At 30.3% G+C, this 20,016-nt stretch overlaps 2 protein-coding genes and 2 pseudogenes across 3 annotated transcripts; 1 reads left to right on the plus strand and 3 right to left on the minus strand.

The window, feature by feature from the left end:
* Positions 1-1,309: 1,309 nt before the first annotated feature.
* LOC104753951 (UDP-glycosyltransferase 84A1 pseudogene) lies at positions 1,310-3,077 on the minus strand (annotated as a pseudogene).
* Positions 3,078-10,108: 7,031 nt separating this feature from the next.
* LOC109129643 (precursor of CEP11 pseudogene) lies at positions 10,109-10,793 on the plus strand (annotated as a pseudogene). Its single transcript, XR_015584287.1, has one exon. The product of XR_015584287.1 is annotated as a precursor of CEP11 pseudogene (transcript).
* A 3,352-nt stretch (positions 10,794-14,145) lies between these two features.
* On the minus strand, positions 14,146-15,285 carry LOC147925957 (wall-associated receptor kinase-like 14). Its single transcript, XM_087492882.1, has one exon. It carries the CDS (start codon positions 15,283-15,285, stop codon positions 14,326-14,328), a length of 960 nt encoding a protein of 319 aa, XP_087349008.1. The 3' UTR covers positions 14,146-14,325.
* On the minus strand, positions 14,146-17,028 carry LOC104751980 (wall-associated receptor kinase-like 14). The gene is made up of 4 exons (XM_010474038.3): positions 16,878-17,028; positions 15,850-16,615; positions 15,676-15,747; positions 14,146-15,586 (listed from the first exon to the last, which is right to left on the minus strand). The coding sequence occupies exons 2-4, from the start codon at positions 16,574-16,576 to the stop codon at positions 15,510-15,512; spliced, it is 876 nt and encodes a 291-aa protein (XP_010472340.2). The 5' UTR covers positions 16,577-16,615; positions 16,878-17,028; the 3' UTR covers positions 14,146-15,509.
* Positions 17,029-20,016: the final 2,988 nt, after the last annotated feature.

The following is a 20,016-nucleotide window of genomic DNA, read 5'->3' on the forward strand; positions in this document are numbered from 1 at the left end:
GTATAATTTTCTTATAATCATTAGGATTTTAATCTATTGAATAAAGATTGCATTAAGTTATTATATAGTGGTGCACATAAACTAAGTAGGTCCATTCAAGGGACTTCCGAAAAGGCAGGAGCCAATTAGAATAAAGTTCAGATTCCACTATATATATGAAGTGTAATAAAAGATGCACACAGTTGAAAACTTAAAATGCAATTTTCTTATACCCATCACACTCTATTCTTAATCCAGTAGCATTTTTTTTGTCAACATTAGACCACAACAGATCGGTCCATTAGCCTAATTCCTACATTCGTAGGGAGCGGGACTTGATTTCTGGTGTGATGGTGCCTTGTGTATTAAGGACTTACCTTTGACCACTGCACTAAAGTTAGTTCACCAATAACACTTTCTTATACCCATCACAGTTGAAAGATGTTTGATTTAGTTTTGGATGGTTGTTGTTATGGTTGAGTTTACCTAGAATAATAGATTTCTTTTTGTTTTGAAAAATGTCCTTTTTAGTGTGCATATTTTCAAAGATATTCATTTCAGCCTTTTGTTTTCGAAAATGTCTATTCAGCTTTCTAACTTCAAAAATATACCCATTAAGTCTTAATTTATAAAAAATTATAAGGTTTATAAAGTAGTATGTTTTAAAACATTTAATTATTTGAATCCAAAAATGAACTCATTTAATGTCCATTCAGCTTTCTAACTTCATAGTTATTTGAATTGTGTTTTAAAATTTGACAATTTAAATTGAAACGAATTTGGATTTGATCTGTGATCTTTGCAAATTTGAACATTATGTTAATGCAACCAAATTATGATGTATGCAACTCATTTATAATGCTTTTAAATAGAAAGTATCACTATTGCCATACAAAATTGTTAGAAAAAAAAATTACTACATAATATATCCAAATCTGGAGAAAAAATTGTTGGCATCTTCATTAAAATGTTATATTGTAAAGTTCTATATTACTATAGTCATTCCAAAAATATTTAGTTAGATAAGAATGAGTGGAATTTCTTGAAATTTAAAATGATGTATGTTTATAAATAATTTAAAGAGCAGAGAATGATGTTGAAGATCGACTTTCAAATCATTTTAATTTATCATATTATGAAAAAGTTGTGACAAAAAGAAAGTTTGGAAGTTTCTAAAAAGATTAAAAAATATATTAAAATATAAAAAATGTAAACAACTGAATAGACAGAACTGTTTGTAAAACACAACTCTACAATGAACATACACTATTTTATAAAGAGACATAACCAAAGAAATCTTTTGTAAAAAAAAAAATTTTTTTACGAAAAATTACGACAAAATATCTAATTGTTATTCGCATTTATTCAAATTATTAATATTATATAGATTACATTATTACTTTCCTAAAAATTACAATTCTACTCATAGTAAACTCTTAAAATTAACACATGAACCATATTACAGTGTTAGTTTGTTGGCGGGTCCGCCAAATCTACTAAACCCCCACCCACCATGGGCTATAATATGCAAGGCTCACTTTCAAATGGCTCTATAGTATTATGCATACATATTAGGCTTTTCTTGCGAATTAAGGAAAATAACCTCTTAAACTCCCACACCTAACTTCTCCATGAACTCCCATAAAGTCTTATTTGATGATCCTCCAGGAGCCACTGCGGCTTCTGCCTTTTCCTTCCATTTCAAAGCGTTCTTCCTCAACTCCTCCGCTTTCTCCCCAATTGTCGCTTCCAAAAGCTTCTCTGTCACTTCCTCCCTCATTACAACCCTATCCTCCATGGATCCACGCCCAAGCCTAACTCCCTTCTTGAAAACATCAATGAGATAAACCGCATTGATGACTTGATCTCCCCATTGCGGTAAACAAACCACCGGAACTCCAAAAGACAGAGCTTCCACTGTCGAATTCCATCCACAATGAGTGACAAAGCACATTACTGAATGATGAGCCAAGACTTGCTCTTGTGGACACCAGTCCACAATCTTTCCTTTACCTTTACTAGTCGCCTCTAGTAGTCCTTGAGGCAATACATTAGTCTTGAGCTTTAGTATTTCTAGTGGAGGTCTAATCACCCACAAGAACGATAAACCAGAATTCAAAACTCCTTGAGCGATCTCTTCCATTTGTTCTTGCGTGAAGTATGCAACCGTCCCGAAAGAAATGTAGACAACAGATGATTTTGGTCTTGAGTCTAACCAGTCGAGACATTGATCCGATGGTTTGCACATGTCAGCAGTTACAACAAAGGTCACTTCCTTAGCGAATATGGAAACTGGTCCAATAGTTTTGATTGGACATAAAGTAGACATGTAGTCGAGCACTTCTTGTTCCATGGCATCAAAGAACACAGAAGGGCTTCCTCAAATTCTTGAATTGTCCAAGAATCGCTTGTCGCAATTCGGAAAATTGAGTAGAAGGATGGAGATAGTTAGGGATTTCGTCGTGTTTCAAGACAGGAACGCAAGGGAGCTTAACATCAAGCTGAGGCTCTTTTTCTGTCGGGAAAGAAACAGAGCCATTTTCGTAATGGTAATAAGCAGAGAAACAAGCGCAAGACTGGACCCAGAGAAGTGCACAAGGAATGTTGAACTCTTCCGCCACATCACAGACCCATGGAATGAAGGGATGATTGATCAAACACGAGATGGGCTCGTTCTTTTCCTCGTATCTTTTCACGAGTTCAGACAGGTCACGTTTTCCGATATTCTCGAGATGTGACATGTAATAAGGGATATCACCTTTCTGGGCATCTTCTTCTGTCCAGTCTTTGTCGTAAGATTCAAATCGTATTGAACCAGAACCAACCGGTGTAAGCTCACTGTCGACGATCTTGTTGGCTTGTCTCATTTTACTCAACCAAAACTCCGGAGCGGCGAAGGTAACGAGTGGTCCTTTTGAAGCGATTAGCTTGCCAAGACGAAAAAGAGGACTGACGCTGCCTTCTCCTATGAATGAGACGAGCATCACATGAATTGGATTTGAAGGTGAAGAAGATTCCATATCCATCTTTCAACTATATATGTGTGATAACAATTGTTTAAGAAGACGTGAATGCTGTTTTTACAGAGTTTTCACATACGAAGTAGACTTATATAAGTGTCAACAAATGTATTCAAACTTATTCACTCCACGAACTCACTCACTCTCTCTACCACACATCTTACTTACCACTCTCGTCTCTCTTCAGTCATTAAAAGTTCGTAAATCGAAATTAGTTATTATCATATCCCCAACATAAAAATAGTCCCGACACAAGATTTAATTCGACTGTGTGGTGTGACAGTTTTAAATTGAAATATAGCCAATTAAATAATTCCCATATAATTTGAATTCCTTGATTTAAAATGACTTGTGAAAGTTGAAATTGAATGAGCCAACCACTTTCCTACTAATAAAGGAGACGCAAATTCATCAACCTATTATCAATTGTGGTAAAAAGAACGTGAAACCAAAAATATAAAATGCGCGTCTGTGATCACATTTAGATTTCAAATCTGTTACTCGTTAGAGCAAAAGGGATATAAATGGATTTCAGGTCAAACGAGTAAAAATTATATAAACCCACTTAAGTACAATAATTGCTTATAACACTGAGTTGTGGAAGATAGGTTTTTCTTTGGCGCAACTTAGCTTATCCGAATGATTCAATTCTTTAGTTGTACCCGTTTAATTATATTGAATATAATAAAGTTTCAACTTTTAAGATTTAAAATATCATAAATATTTATTCTTACAGAAAAATAAAAGCTATCACTGAACGGTTTATATAGATGAGTTTAGATAGACAATAAAAAAAATAAAAAAATAACTCCGCGTTACATCACAGATTAAATATTAAATCATCATTTTGTCAACAACATTAATATTAAATTATTGAACATTCTCGAATAATATTTTACTACGTTAAAGATTCTTTAATTCCTTAAAACAAATAAAATATATTTTTTAAAAATTAGTTGTAAGAGTTATTTTACTTGATAAAAATTATAATATTATAATAATAGTTTTTATCATGGATTAAATATAAAAATACTAAAAATTTAATTTTTGTAACTTTATATTAAATTTTAAATGTTTAAATTAAATAAAATAACACTTAAGTATTTGAAAATAAAATAGTAACTAAAACATAATATATTACCAAAATCATGCAATGAGTGGTCATATTTTTGTCAATGATTGGGTAACATCTTCCCAAATAGTGAAAATATCGTCTCCAATTTAGTTAGTGGATTAGAGTTGACAAAACATGCAACTCAAAGTTATATGTTTTGAATTAGAGTTAAAAGTATTGTACAATCATTTGTCTTCTCCAAATTTTAATATGCATTGTTTTATTTACCACAAAAAAAAAAATTAGAGATCGTATAATTATTAGTTAACATTTTTTCAATTAATTTTGGAGGTTATATACAAAAGGTGCTGAAAAAAAAAAAACCTTAAAGCCCAAGAAACAATGTCAATCCCAAATAATAGAAAGTGCATACAATAGTAATCATAATATAAAAGTAAGGTTTCACTATCTCCTTATTAGTCCACTTGACAATGCAATTATAACAAAAAAAATATTTATATTAAAACACAAATTTAAATATAATTAATTTTCATATTTAACTCACATAATATAAAACTGAAATCATATAAATTCCCTCTATAAATTATGCATTAACTTTATTTCTCCACTAAGTTGTATTAATCAATTGTATTAAAACAAAACAATAAATTAGAATTGTAACTATCATTTTTCTAAATGTAATTTTTCATCATTTCTCTTTCTATAAATACTCATTATCTTATTCTATTAGTCTATCACTCTTTCATTCTCTCATCTTCTTCCACTACTCTCAAGTCTCTTTTTTTTTGTATTTTTTTTGTTATTGTTGTTGTATGGATTATAAAAAATCAAATCAAATATCATTGTAAAAACTTAGTTTTAGAGTTTGTATGATATATATATCTTATATTTTTTTTTTAATCTTTTAAAAGGTTTATCTCCATTTTCTATTTTATATTAACATCTTATAAGTCATTATTTTCATACTTTATTACAATATTCACCACACAATAAGATCATGAAGTTGAAATGATTCATATCTAATTATCTATTATGTCTCTGGTTATCTCACATATTCATGTATCATTTTTAATAATTTATAAAGATCAATATAATTATCCATTTATAAAGATCAATATAATTATCCATTTATAAAGTCTATTTTGTTTTGTAAGTCTATCAACTCTATTTATAAAGACTATTTTGTTTTGTGATCCAATTGATAAATCTGCAAAGATCAATATAATAAATATATTTTATGATTTTAGGTTTTTGAAAACAAAAATAACATAATTAAACAAATGGTTTTTGTGTGTTTAATCAAAATAAAAAATGATCCAAAAAAGAAATTATATTCAACTGGAACTTAAATATAAAAATAAAATATAATTTTAAAAATACCATTTAACTAAATTCTCTAAAGATGAAACCATTAGTATGAAATATAACACTATAAATTAAATTGATGAGTGAAAAAAATATATATATAAGTTATCCTTGGGGTTTTAAAAATTATTGAGATTGAAGAATTCATATAGTTTTATAAGAAAACTATTTTAGTTTGTCACTTTAAAACTAATTTAGTTTTTGTTTTTTTTGAAATATTATGTGTAAGTGTTGAGTTTATATCAACAAACAACCAAATCATGTGAATTTTGATTCGGCCACTTGGTATTCCTTTTATTTTAGGTTATAAAAAGTCAAAATATTTATTTATAATTAATGGCATGTAACTCCATTTAACTCAAATGTAACTCCTATCCAATAATTGTACATTAATTCATTCCTCCTACTAACTTATTTATCTTTCAAGAGAAAATATTTTTGGTTAAGTTTTACTATTTTTTAATTATTTTGGTTGGCTAAACTTATATTCATATTTTGGTTGGCTAAATTAATATATTTCTCATATAAAATTATTGTTTATAAAATATTTTTTATTTCAAAGTTTAAAGCAATATATCATATACATAAAAGTAAGGTTTTGGTCTCTCCTTATTGGTTGATTTTCATTTAATGTTTTCTAATTTTTATTTTATTTTTTTATTTTCTTTCTAATTGCTTTAAACAATATTAAGACCCAATAAACACAATACATTTAACTCACACAATAAAATAAAATTATAACTGAAAATAAATAAATTATGCATTAATCATATTCTACCACTCAATTTTATTCAAACACAATAAATTACTATTATAACTCCATAATTCTAAATGTAACTTCCATCATTTCTTATCATATAAATAAGCATTCTCTCATATTGGCATTCTTTTATTATCTCATTTTCACATTCTCTCATTCTCTTCTACAATACCTCAAATCATTTCTTATTTTTTTTGTATAGGTTGTAAAAAACAAATGAAATATCATTGTAAATTTTTAATGCTAAATTTTAATTTTAGATACTACATGATATATACTTTATATTGTTCTTATTTTAAAAGATTCATCTCCATTATCTAATTTGGATTATTATCATATAAGTAATCATTCTCTCCTCCTCTCCCACCAATATCAAATGTTGTTTTATCTCATATAATATGTTGTAAGAGTTTGATTCTATATTTTAATTTAGAAAGTATTATATATATATATATATATATATATATATATTTTATTGTTTTATTTTTTTAAAGATTCATCTCCATTATCTAATTTGGATTACCATCTTATAGTAATCATTCTCTCCTCCTCTCCCACCAATATCAAATGTTGTTATATCTTATATGTGTTGTAACTTGTAAGAGTCTGATTCTATATTTTAATTTAGAAAGTATTATATATATTTAACATTGTTTTCAAATTTTATTTTATTTATATAAAAAGAAAATATTTCTTTTATATTTCTTGCCTTTCTAATCTATTCATATTTATTTTTTAAATTTGCATAGTTAAATTAAAATCAACTTCATTTGAGAATTAGATGTTTCTATTCATTTTTAAATGATCAATGTGTAACATAATATATATACGCATTTTTTCTTGCAATCACAAGTTCCATTTCGATATTTCCATTGCTTAACTGCATGGTTAAACTGTAATATATGTTGTCCTATTTGTAGGAACAATAACATACTTATTTAATATATTTAAAAGAGCAGATGATTAATCGAAATAAACATTTCTCCAAATTTTATAATTCAATCAGTGTGAGTGTACTTATAATTACTTTGAAAAACCTTTACATTGAAGTTCATAAAATCATATAAGAAAACTAAAATACTATGTCACTTCAATTTGGAAGGAAACACTTGGTATTCCTTTAAAAAAAATTCAAGACACATATAAAAATTTATTAATATTTAACTCACTTTAAAAGCATAAAAGGTCATTTAACTCAAAATAACTTCTATCTAATAATTCCATACATTCCTCCCACAATATATATATATATATATGTTCAAGATTATATTTAAATATTACAGAATTTTTTAGTTAGCTAAACTTATAGTCACAGATATACAATATATATACATAAGAATTTATATTACTTATTAACACCATAACCCATTATTTGCTTAACTCAAAATTGGTTTCAAAGCCAACTAAAGAAAAACAGAAACGATCTTATTGATATTAGACCAAAACATGGGCATACAAACATAATCACTTACACGGAAAGTAATTTTTTTTAAAAATAACTTATTATTGTAACATCAACGTATGAAGGGTTTATATAAGCAGTTAGTTAGAAAATCTAAAATACAATAAATGTACTTAGAACAATATCAGTCAATTATAAGATTTAATCCTCAAAAGCAAGAAACAACATCCTCATAATTCATAAAAAATAAGTGTCACAATTGTACACATCTAAACGAAATGGTATAAACATATATTATATAAATACAAGTGGCTGCAAAGCTTGTATATGCCTAATTAAAACGAAATAATACAAAAGAGAAAACGAAAAATACCAAAAAAATCAAGAAAGTGTCAACTACACCACAACGCAACGGAAGACCTAGTAAAAAGATAAAGATGCAGATCCGAAAAAGCATACTAGAAGGCTGTGTATTGTAATTTTTTTTCTTTTTTCTTTATGATATCAGGGTGATCCAAAAGCTTTTTAGGCTCAAGACCCTAGCTTGAAAACCGGTTTTAATTTCTCCAACCCACCTGAGTTCGAGTAGCATTGTTTTGTTTTGTGTGTTGTGACTTGTGTCATCATTCTCAAAGACTTTTCAATGTAAAAACGATCCTATTATAATCTAATTACCATATTTAAACAATAATCCAATTTAAGGGTAAGTATTAGGATTGTGGTATACGATATGTGTAATTAAAGAGTTTTAGACTACATATGATTTTCATGTATATCTCTATCGTTTGTGCTAATTAAATACTCATATTCGTCAAAGTTGACATTATTTATAACATTTCACTTCAAAGAAAGTAATCACTATTCAAATAATATATATGAGAAACTAATTTGTCTAATAAGTCTCATTATTATTATTGAAAATTAAAAATCTCAAATAATTTGGGAGACTTAGTTTAGCAAAAGAAATAAACAAAAAAGAGAGAATATTAGACAGGGAGGCCAAACTAACATGCAAATGCTTACAACTTTCCCTGAATATCGAACATTTCATTTCATTGCGGCGAGTCTGAACATCAATATTAACCATCAATTAATATCATAAATAATATATATATATATATATATATATATATATAACACGAAGTAACATAGAGTGTGCATCTTAAGCCATTACAACCTCTTTTCCCCCGTAAAACCACCACTCCTTTTCAGTTTTTCACATGTTTATGTCTCAGCCTTTCTTAAAACAATACGATTTCACTACTTTGTATCATATTCCTACGTATCGTTTCGTATCCTTTTTTTTTTTTTTTTTGTCACATATTAAGTGTGTGTGTGAGTTTACTATCCCGTATCAATAATTTAACCGGTACTGTACTAGCTAGTTGCCCATTCTATAAAGTCACGAGTTTCCAAACATCGGTCATGGGAAAAAGACTAATTTAGCCTACTCTGATCCCGACTCGAAGAGGTCAAAGACCTAAAATCTGAAATGTTTTGAAAAACAAATACGGGGCAAAAAAAATGAAAAGGGGCAATTTTTAGGTGTGTAGCCCAATTTAGATAGTCTCTTTATACCTTTATTAGTGATTCTAAAGATGATCAGTTAACTTTGATCTCTTTAACCTTAACTCTAAATTCTTAACTATTATCATTGCCTTAAACTTTGGTAACGGAGCGAATTAATGTATATGGCGAAAGTTCGGACGAAAAAGAGGTAGGAAAAGGAAAAAAATATATATTTAAAAACACAGAAATATCATAATAAGACAAAGAATCCCAAACAATTATTTATTATAAAGAAGTTATATTAAAAAAGTTTTATTTTCCCGTATTTTCTCGTAGACTTTAGTCTAATATAAACTTTAGTTTAATAGACCCCAATTTTTAACTCTAATATAAAATTAGGGTCTATTACACTAAAGTTTATACTAAAAATTTGTATAGACTAAAAATTGGGGTTATATAAACTTTAGTCTAATAGACCCCAATTTTTTACTATACAAAGCTTGATCTTCTTGGATATACATTTACTACACATTTCTATTGAGGTTACTTTCTATTGAAAGCTTTTAGAAAGGCTTTGGCATGATTTTGTTATCGTCATGCAAAATTCTACGGAGAAGAAGATAGTTTAATTTTGTATATTTTCAATATATAAACATGGGCATCAAATACTCTGCTTAAACCCACAGATAGATTCACATCGAATAACTTAGAACAATATGTCATTCAAATAAAATAATGTACTCATTAACAAAAATGTTCCAAAGTTTAATGGTACGAGAATAAAATATTTATGCATACAATAAATATATAAGTCCTAGATTACAATAATAATCATATATATATGGGGTCTTGCATGCTCCACGAACAGTAAAGGGTACGGTCGTTTTCCATCAATAACTTAGGAACATCGGAATCAATCGTTTAAAGTCCACTTTGTCTTTAAATAGCCGCAGATTCAATCTCAAAACTCTTAAATGATCATTATTTTAAACCTTTCATAATACATCTATATTACTCACTACTCACGATCAAAGACTTTTAAACCTAAGTAAACAAAAACATATATTATATTTTTATATATATTTCTAGTCTGGATATGGCAAAGACCCGTCGTGTAATTTACCTTTTCCTTAGTATTCTAATTTTCTGCGTACTCATCAACGAGGCGCAAGGTAGTCGTTTGATGTGTCATCATCCAGAAGATTATTCATGTAAGAAACGTTCAAGCCATCACCATCACCATCACCATCATCATCATCGTCATCACAAGGACACTCTCAATGAATCAGATGATCTTCAACGAAGCATCATGACGAGGAGGAGCAATGATATTTATGGTGTTGATGCTTTCCGGCCTACTGAACCAGGTCACAGCCCCGGTGTTGGCCACTCTATCAAGACCTGACAAATTCGAATTTATTTAATCTTGATTTCTATTTCTCCTTTTCTCTTGCCTACGTTGTTCCATTGACCAAAGGTTGTCGAGACCTAATGAGGTTATATGAGTCATGCTGTTTTCTCATACTGTAAATACTAAATAGTAGATTGTGCCATTGTGGTTATGCCTCTCAATAATTGTTGTCCTTTCATAGTTTATATTTCCACTGTTAACTTGCGCTTGCAAAATTTACAAGATGTTTTAATTACTAAAAATAAATAAGAAATTATATATATTCCATAGTACTCTTAGGCTTAACTACGCGCGTGATTACATATAGAGATCTACATTAACTTCATGTCGTATCTTCCATGTTTTTTCTTGACGTGTACAACTAGAGTTAGAATTAGGCACTTAGTTAGACTAAATAATGGCCAGTACGTTGATTTCAATTAGTTAACTGAGTTACAAAGCTAAAAGTAGATATTTGCATACATATCTTGTATAAGAAAATATCATGCATACATCATTACCTCGGATTATGATAAATGGTAAATGATTAGGTATTACATGTATACCGGCAATAATGAAGAATCAACATCCAGAAAAAGTTAAAAAATAATAAAAAAAATCTAAAGTTACACACAACTCAAAATGATTGATTGTGTGCAAATATAATCTTTGATAGGATCCACAAAAGTAAGGGCGTGTATCAAAAGCATATAAATTAAATATCTAACTCGAGTAAAAAATATATCTAATAATTTCTTAAAGTTTATGAGAAGATTATAAACGAAACACAGAGAAAAGTCTTACTCTATATGTCTCTAAAAAATTGATGTTTATATGCTTTTACACATTTTAAGATTATAATGATTACTGAATTTAAATATATTTTTTTCTTTGAGTAAAAAGAATTATTTAATTTTAAACCAATAACAATAATGATTAGTTCTTAAAGTTTACAAAACATCAATTTTTGTGGGACAAAAAAATATCCCAAAACATCAAATCTTTATGAGACAAAGTATAAATATAGGTACCCTTAAAAGGTGTAGTAGGTTAGGTAGGATTTATTGGGCTCTATTTTAGTATTTAAGCCAGATTATATAAGATCAAAATAAATCAAATTTAAGAAAGAAGCATGAAAATCAATTTCAAAAATGGAACCCATTTTGCGTCATTACTTAAAAGAAAATAGTAATATTTTCTCTTAATTCTCTAATATATTCAAGGGATGATTAGTAAATGGACTATCTAGAGCTAGTGTAGTTAGGCACATCAGTTTTCGTCCTCATATCCGGAAGCATGTTTGAGGTACATTTAGTGATTTTGGTAAAGTTTTTGTTTTTTGGTTTTGAAAGATTGGTTCGACAAAGGAGATGTAATTTTTGGGTTGGCCGTACACATCTTTTATAAATACCATTAGCAATGTAGTAATGTAATTCTTAAGGTTTGTTTTCTCTTGTTCTTAATTAGTTTACGATTGTGTTCTCTTCATTTTGGTTTAATATTTTTTTTGCTTTGTGTTGCTAATGTCTACTATTGCCCTTACGTAAGGTATATTTGGGAAAATAACGTTTATATCCGATTGTGTTGACAAAACAATTTACAATAACAAAACTTTAAATGGAAAAAATGAAAAGTATATAATAATCCCTCCGTTCCACATAAAGTATTATTTTGATACATAACACACATACCATTTAATAAGTGATTTATAATTTAAATTCAATGAAAAGTAGTTTTGGATTAAAAATAAATTAGAAAATAGTGTAAAAATTATATTGAAAATGTGGAATAAATATAAAAAATTTATACATTTATAAAAAATTTATACATTTATATTTATAATTTAAACACTACTTTATACATTTTTTGTTAAATAAATATAAAAAATTTTAAATATTTTTTTTTGATAAAACAGAAGAAGTAGTGTTTTTAGCCAACCTACTGTTTAATATACATAGTGATATTTACATCAACTAAAAAGTGTTTAGTTGCCTGCGAATATTATTTCTAATGTTTCTTAAGCAATATATATATATATATTGATTGATAGAGAATATTTACTGTAGCTTTTGGGCCAACATGCTGTTTCATTATTACTGTTTTCTAAAAAGATTTTGATAAATGTCAGCAAAAAAAGTTACCTCAGCGAAATGATAGTGGAATATAGACTTTTTGGTGCCGTGATGGATTGATAAACGATATCTAATATTTTGAGAAATTGTACCTAATAATAAAATCGGGTACCTATCTATATCCATAAGATAAATCATCATACGGTACAAATAATGCAATTATTGCCACTTTTTGAGTTACTTTAGTTTCTTTACAAGTTATCAAAACTTCATATTTTTATTTAATGGAAATTCCAAGAGTTAAGACTCGAACAGTTGGTATTGACTAGTCACAATAAATATCTCATTAGAAGATAAAAAAAAATAATTACGTGAGTACAAAAAGAAAGTTTACAAAGTTTAAATCGGCCGGGTATAGTAATCTAAAGTAATTTCTACTACTTTGTTAGGCTTCAAAATGCATACAGGATATAGTAAGTAAATTGTCATACTGATATATTTCCGAGGCCCAACATCCAATGCTGCATGACGCCATCTTCATCAACATGGAATATAAACGGACAATAAACTATTATAGAGTTGTGTTGTGTTGTTACATTACAACAATAAAACAGTTTGCGATGTTTGACAAAAAAAAACAAAAAAAAACAGTTAGCTAGAAACAAAAATTGAGCTCACAACAGAAAAAAATAAATTGGGAACCAACCGATGAAGATTATGAGCAAGAGATTTAAAACTTGGGTCGGTCCAATAATAATATGAATATGAACACACTAATTACGTTTTTAATGGTAAGAATACCAGTTTAATATGTAATCAGAGATTAGTTTTAGTTTTCAAATTCTACTTACCACAAAAAAAAAAAAAAATCTAACTTTGTCAACATTAGATCCCCCATTAGTAATTCTAGTGACAAGAATACCGATTCTTAACATGTTTTAATGATTAAATCTGAATTTCGGTTTAAGGTGTTATAAACTTAAATATCCTGCTATATAATAGTCGGTCAATAACATATGTTATCACATGTTTCTAAATAAGCTAGGTCATTTTTATTCCTAATTTCCGGGAATGTTTTTGATGAGTAAACTTTATCTAATAAGAGTAACATTACGTTTTTGGTCAAATTTGTTGACTGTTGTCTAATGCCAAATCGACTCTACTAACGACCTAAGACAAATAACGATAATATCAAAATCCTTTTTTTTTTTGTAGTTGATTCCTACTCCACATAGGTGTAGAGTAATAATGGTGGTTGGCTAACTAATTCATGCTATAAACTTTCTTTTTTAGGGACAAACTCATTTTATAATTGAGACATTATAAAAGGAAGAAAAAAAATGAATGGATTTACATGTATTAGTTTCCGTGTTCGTTAGCAACTCATCAAGACACTAATAGCTAAAAACGCGTTCAAATCCTATCTCAAATTCAATCAGAACAATTTTCAATTAAATTAATCTGTTTCTTAAGTCAACCAAAAACATCATTATAATATAACCACTAATTTGTTTACGGTAGAGATATGTAAGATACCTTAGATCAGAAGATTTTACTAAACTTAATGTGGTACTGATTGAAAGATCTTGTTTCAAGATCGTTAACATTATATCACTCATGCATAAACCTGTTTTCTTCATTGTTAATATCTCTACTTATCATTATGAACACTGAATGATGTAAAAGCTACACGTAGAGGGACTTATATTTATAAACAAGAAAGTGTTGTAAAAGTGTTCCAAGATCTTCATTATCATCTGGGAATGTTACCCAATAATGTATTTGTCGAAGGTGAGCTCTGTGCACTTAACCAAGGATCTTGAACTGAGACAGGTGAACTATCGTTAATTTCTTCGACGGAAGCGAGGGATTCGGGTTGTTTCTGAGGGATAATGACTCTTCTACTTCCTGTTGATGGTTTTCTAGTCGATCTTTCGCTTCCCTGATCAGATGACCGGAGAGAACCGTTCAGTGAATCCAAACTCATGTTTGGGATCCAACCGCTGAGCCGTATCTGTTCAAGCTCGTCTGCTACTTCAGTCATAGTCGGTCTCATGTCGCTGTGGAAAGCCAAGCATCGAAATGTGAGCTCAGCCACGGTGTGTATCGATGAGAGAGTCCATGCGTCGAGCTCCAGGTCAAGAATCGGGTCTATAATCTCATCGATACAACCTGATCCGATTTTGTCAACAGCAAGAGCTGCTAGGTTGATTTCAGTATGTGGACGAGTGAAATCAACAACTTTCAATCCTGTTATAATCTCTGCAAGGACTACACCGAAGCTGTAGACGTCGCTCTTATCAGAAAGATGGAAGCACTGATGATACTGCGGGTCAAGATAACCAGGAGTCCCTTGAGGAGCCGTTGATATGTGGGAAGTTTCAGTCATTCCCAGTCTAGAGAGTCCGAAATCCGCAACTTTGGAGTTGAAATCGTAATCAAGAAGGATATTGGTAGATTTGATGTCACGGTGATAAATCGGTGGATTCATTTCAGAGTGGAGATAAGCGATAGCTTTAGCTGTTTGAGTGGCAACAGTAAGGCGCAGGGTCCATGGAAGACCAGTCCCTCTATCTCTTTGTAAATGTTCCGATAGAGTTCCATTCGGCATGTACTCATAAACAAGAACCGGATCGCCTTGCTCTATACAGCATCCCAAGAGTCGGACAAGATTCGGATGACTCACTGAGGAAAGAAGCTTGATCTCATTCATGACTTGGTCAAGACTTTCTGAATCTCTGTGTCTGAGTCTTTTGATAGCAACCCACTCATCATTTTGGAGCTTTCCTCTATAGACCGTACCATATGCACCTATTCCTAGCTTCTGCTTTTCAGAGAACCCATCTGTCGCTTTCTCGATTTCCTTGTAAGGGAAAAAAGCAACACTTGAGTTGCCTGCAGCTTCAGACAAAAGACGCTTGGCGCTCAAATGGCTTCTCAAGGAGTAGACCGTCTCCGCTTACAAAAGAACAAAAGTGCCAAGCCTACTAGCAAAGATGCTCCACCAATAGTTCCTATACATAGCAAATGAATAATAAAACCTAGTCAAACATCCATAAAGTACAAAACCTAAAAATGTCACAAACACTAAAGCGACAGTTACCTCCTACAATAGTAAAAAGACTCGATCTACAATGTCTCCAGACGAGCTTTGAACCGCGGCACTCCGGTAGTACTGCAAAGAGTATAGAAGAAACCAGTTAGCAAAAAAAATAAAGCTTTTGTGTTCTTACTACTTAGCCTCAGATACAACAAATGAGACTATAGATTAACTAACCTCTCTGGCATATATTGTTATATCCATCTCCGTGGTAACCCTCGTGACACGAACACCGGTATCCTTCCTTTCCATCAGGAGTGTCAACGTGTGTACAATTGGCGTTTGTCGCACAAGGATTGCTTTTACAGTCTCCGTTAAGCCACCAACCTAACCTAACTCGCTCAAACTGTAGCGCTATACCGGCATTCAAACCTACAGACTCGAAAGCTATGGCAGAGAACAACAAACTGCAAGTACTGTTCCTCAATTCATTCATAACGAAAAACTTTTTCGAACTCGAGTTACTATCTAAAGAGAAACAGCTAATGTTTCCAGTGGAATCACAGCTTTCCAGTTTCAGCACATCCTCCAAAAACTTCTGCTTGATGGAGCATCCGTCGGTTGTCTTTTTGCAATCCTCCATTAAGAAACTGTTCTCCACCGTCGGCGCGAAATGCTCGCTGAATAGTGGAGTCATATCTTCGATCTTCCGAGTACAATTGTGTGGGAGGCTGACGAATATACTGTTCTCCGTCACGTTTTGAACGGAAAAGCTTCCGATCTCCGCGTTCCCCGCCGCAGAGCAATTGAATTTGATGCCACAACCAGGAGAAAACCCAAAGGGATAAGGCAGACTCAGTCTACCGCATCTCCTGTTACAAGGTTTGGTGAAATTAGCAGAGGAGGATGCTCCGATTACGATTACGATCACCAAAATCAAATCCAATCTGTAAGAAATCATCATCGTTGATTGAATAATCGGATCTCAACGTTCATCACCTTCCTGCAAAAACATAAAAACGACCCCATGGGATTCAATTCAATTCTGTAGTGAAGCTAAAACCCTAAGACCTCGAAGAAACCAGTTGGAATTAGTTGAAAGCTATTAAAAGCTCTCAAAGCTCTCCCCAACTGTACACACAATAAAATAAATACACACACAGAGAGAGAGAGAGAGAGAGAGAGAGAGAGAGAGAGAGAGAAACTGATTCCTCCATTAATGGCCGATGTTTATAGACTTTCAAAAAATAAGAAAGTCAAAGTACCTTCTTGTTCTCTGAGGTTTCTTCTATTCATCATCTTCGATTTCGATTATTCTAGAATACAAAAGAAGGCTTCGAAATTATATCAGTTTCTCTCCGACGATGAAGTTATGATCGGAATATATTTTTCCGGTGGATTCGTTCACCTAATCGCGGAAATAATAACAATCACACGGGAGTAATTAAAGACGGAAGAAGAAGATACGTGCGCGGCCTGGTGGATGTCTATTTTTTAGAAAGACGAAAAAGCCCTTGAGAAAATGCGTGGGAAGAGAATTGAAATGACGAATTTACCCTTCAGTGATCAACGAGCAACTTGGGATATCTTTGACCGGGACAGCATAACAATATGCTCAAAAGTCGTTTTGGTTTTATTATCATTGAAATACACACTTTTATTGAATCGAATAATTATACCTTTTTTTTTTTTTGGTTTTGGGGTCAATTGGTCAAGTAGCCCAAAATTGGTTTAAAAAAATATATATATGTTGATTTGGAAAGAAAAATTGGATAATGATGTAAATTCAGTGTTGAAATTTATCTATCATCTGTCTACAAATTTAATCTTATAGCTTATTATTGTTCTACGTTTTAAATTTATAACATAAACTCATTTGAGAAATTTATGCTAAGTATCCAAATTATATAACATTTGTGGAAATATATCTAATTTTTCTTATAATGATGAGATTTTTTCAGTTAAACAAAAAATTTATGACAAATATTTTTCTAGAAATGATATTGTAAGTTTTATCGAATTTTGAAATATATAATTCAAAACCTCTCTAACAAGTAACAACACTTCAGTTAATTTTCCTAGTGAAAGCAGTAAAATATGTATTTTGGAGTTTTTATAAAAAAGATGATAGTTGATTAGCTTGTAAGACTTTCAATTGTAAAGCTTGGTCACTTCTACTCTTATCAAATTTATTAAAGAGAAATACCCTAAAAGTCATCATTAAAATTATGTACATATTATTTTATTTATTTTAATAGTTGATTATATGGTTTTCATACCAAAAAAAAAAGTTTTTTTAGACCAATACTGAAAAGAATTTAACTCATTTAACTAAAATTTTGAAAAAATAAACAACCATGAATAATAAAAACTGTGAATTTTTAAATAGAAAATTGAGTTAGAAATGAATTAGATACAATTTATTTTACTGAATAATGAACTAAATGGTATTCAATTCATTTTTAACTCTTTTTTTATTATTATTCATCTATATATACACCTTAATATATTAATGGACGAACAATATTTGTTTAACAATCTTTTTTTTTTAAGTGAAACAATATCTTTAGTACAGTTACTACAGTATATTGGTGGTCATATTTAAGACTCATATTTTATTTTGTTGGGCAAAAGTTATATTTAAGACTCTAATAAGCAAACAGAGTAGTTACGTACAATAGTTGTTGAACCGCTCGAACTGCGTCATTTGTGTTATCTAACCAAATTTGGTCTTTTGTGCTTCTTGTCCTAACAAAGACAAAACTACTATTTGATCGAATCAGTATAACCGGATATCAAATGGATGGATCAAAAATTTTGAGCATTATCTCATGTTTTTGCTAAATATATCCAACTAGAGATTGATAAACATGTTTTCATGTGTACACAAACATTCAATTACCGACAAGATACTAATTTCACAATCTTCTTTCTATTTGGTAAGCTCATCCTTATCCAATCCAAGACAGATGAGAAGTATGAATCAAATAATCTTTTTTCTCATTTAAGTAATCTCTAGTTTTCTTGGTTTATTTCTCAACATTTCATTTCTAGAAGCTAGAAATTCTTGGCTTAACATCCTAAAGATTTTGTTTTCATGCATATACATTGAGTTTATACTAATTACAACTCTAGTATATTCATCAATTATAAGAGAGAAAGAAAAGATTTTACAATTCGATTTTTTTGTTCCTTCTAAAAACTTTTATTAAACAATCTGTATTACAACTGTATCGAGCTACAATACAAAACTTCACAGAAACAATTTATTACATAAGCAAATTTATGAACCATATGCTGAAGATGACATAAGCAATTTTAAAACAGAAAACTAAAGAGAAAAATATAGATTTAGTGTGAACGTGTTATCGTTGGTTCAGGTTTACGTACGATAAAAGGAGAAAAGAAAAGAAAAGGGTTAATAGTAATTTGTCAGTTCGTGGATGTCGACTCTCGGGCTCGAATCATCGTCCGGTCACGAGCCTTGTTCGTTATCGACAATTACTTGCCGTGTGCGGTGGAGTATAATCCATTTTCTAAATGACGTTAAAGTCCTCTTTACTTGCACCCATTGACTTCTATTATCTTTCTCAAGAATATCATAAGTTATAAATACGTGCCTTCGTATACACGTACATGTTTTAATACGGTAACGTTAATTTCGTTTTACAAATTTTTATATTCGAATTGATTCATTATGAAATGTGACCTTGATGTAAATTCATGAGTTTGAAAGTGTGTGCACGTAACTCAAATCCATAATCGACATATACTATGGCCTTAATTGGAAGAGCATATGACGGTGTTCCTTCATTTTTATTTTTATCAATCAATCAACATTTATTGAGAAACACTTTTTAAATCATTCTACTACATTTCCTATCATGGTTGCTGTGAACTCTTTAAACGATACGAATGCAAAAGCCTTGATATTCATTCCCCGGTAATTTGAATTTTATTAATTTGTTGTGATAGATAGTTTTGTCTTTAGCAATCCCAACAATATTGAATTATCATATGAGTATGAAAAAGGGCAGATAAATTACCAATTAATCAGTTTTGTAGACCCAAAAGCTCAATGATATATTTTATTTTCTTGACTTTAAAGGAAATTTGGGGGAATGATTAATAATAATTGGCTTGAATTCCGGTGATGAGAGGAAAGACCAAAACTCAATGATTAAGATTGGAGATTTTTGTTTTTTGTCCCGATAGTACTTTTCAACACTTGATTTATCTCAATGTTCTCATGCGGAAGTTTGGGGAATGTGTCAAGTTTTGGTTGTTTCTTCCCACTATAGAGTTAGAAGCCTCAACCATATTTTATGGATTATTATGGTAAATACGTTTATCGGAATGACAAGATCATTATAAGCTTGACAGAGTTGTAAGTTTAAAAAAATT

Source organism: Camelina sativa, chromosome 16 (genome assembly GCF_030686135.1).
Source record: "Camelina sativa cultivar CO46 ecotype springtype chromosome 16, ASM3068613v1".
Lineage (NCBI taxonomy): Eukaryota > Viridiplantae > Streptophyta > Magnoliopsida > Brassicales > Brassicaceae > Camelina > Camelina sativa.

Bases quoted from the DNA above. Each gene is read 5' to 3' on its own strand.
- LOC147925957 (XM_087492882.1), bottom strand. From the start codon at position 15,285: ATGAATGAGATCAAGCTTCTTTCCTCAGTGAGTCATCCGAATCTTGTC.
- LOC104751980 (XM_010474038.3), bottom strand. From the start codon at position 16,576: ATGATGATTTCTTACAGATTGGATTTGATTTTGGTGATCGTAATCGTA. The intron at 15,748-15,849 runs GTTAGTTAATCT...TACTCTTTGCAG, and splicing joins TAACAATATATGCCAGAGAG to TACTACCGGAGTGCCGCGGT. The intron at 15,587-15,675 runs GTAACTGTCGCT...TGCTATGTATAG, and splicing joins TCTTTTTACTATTGTAGGAG to GAACTATTGGTGGAGCATCT.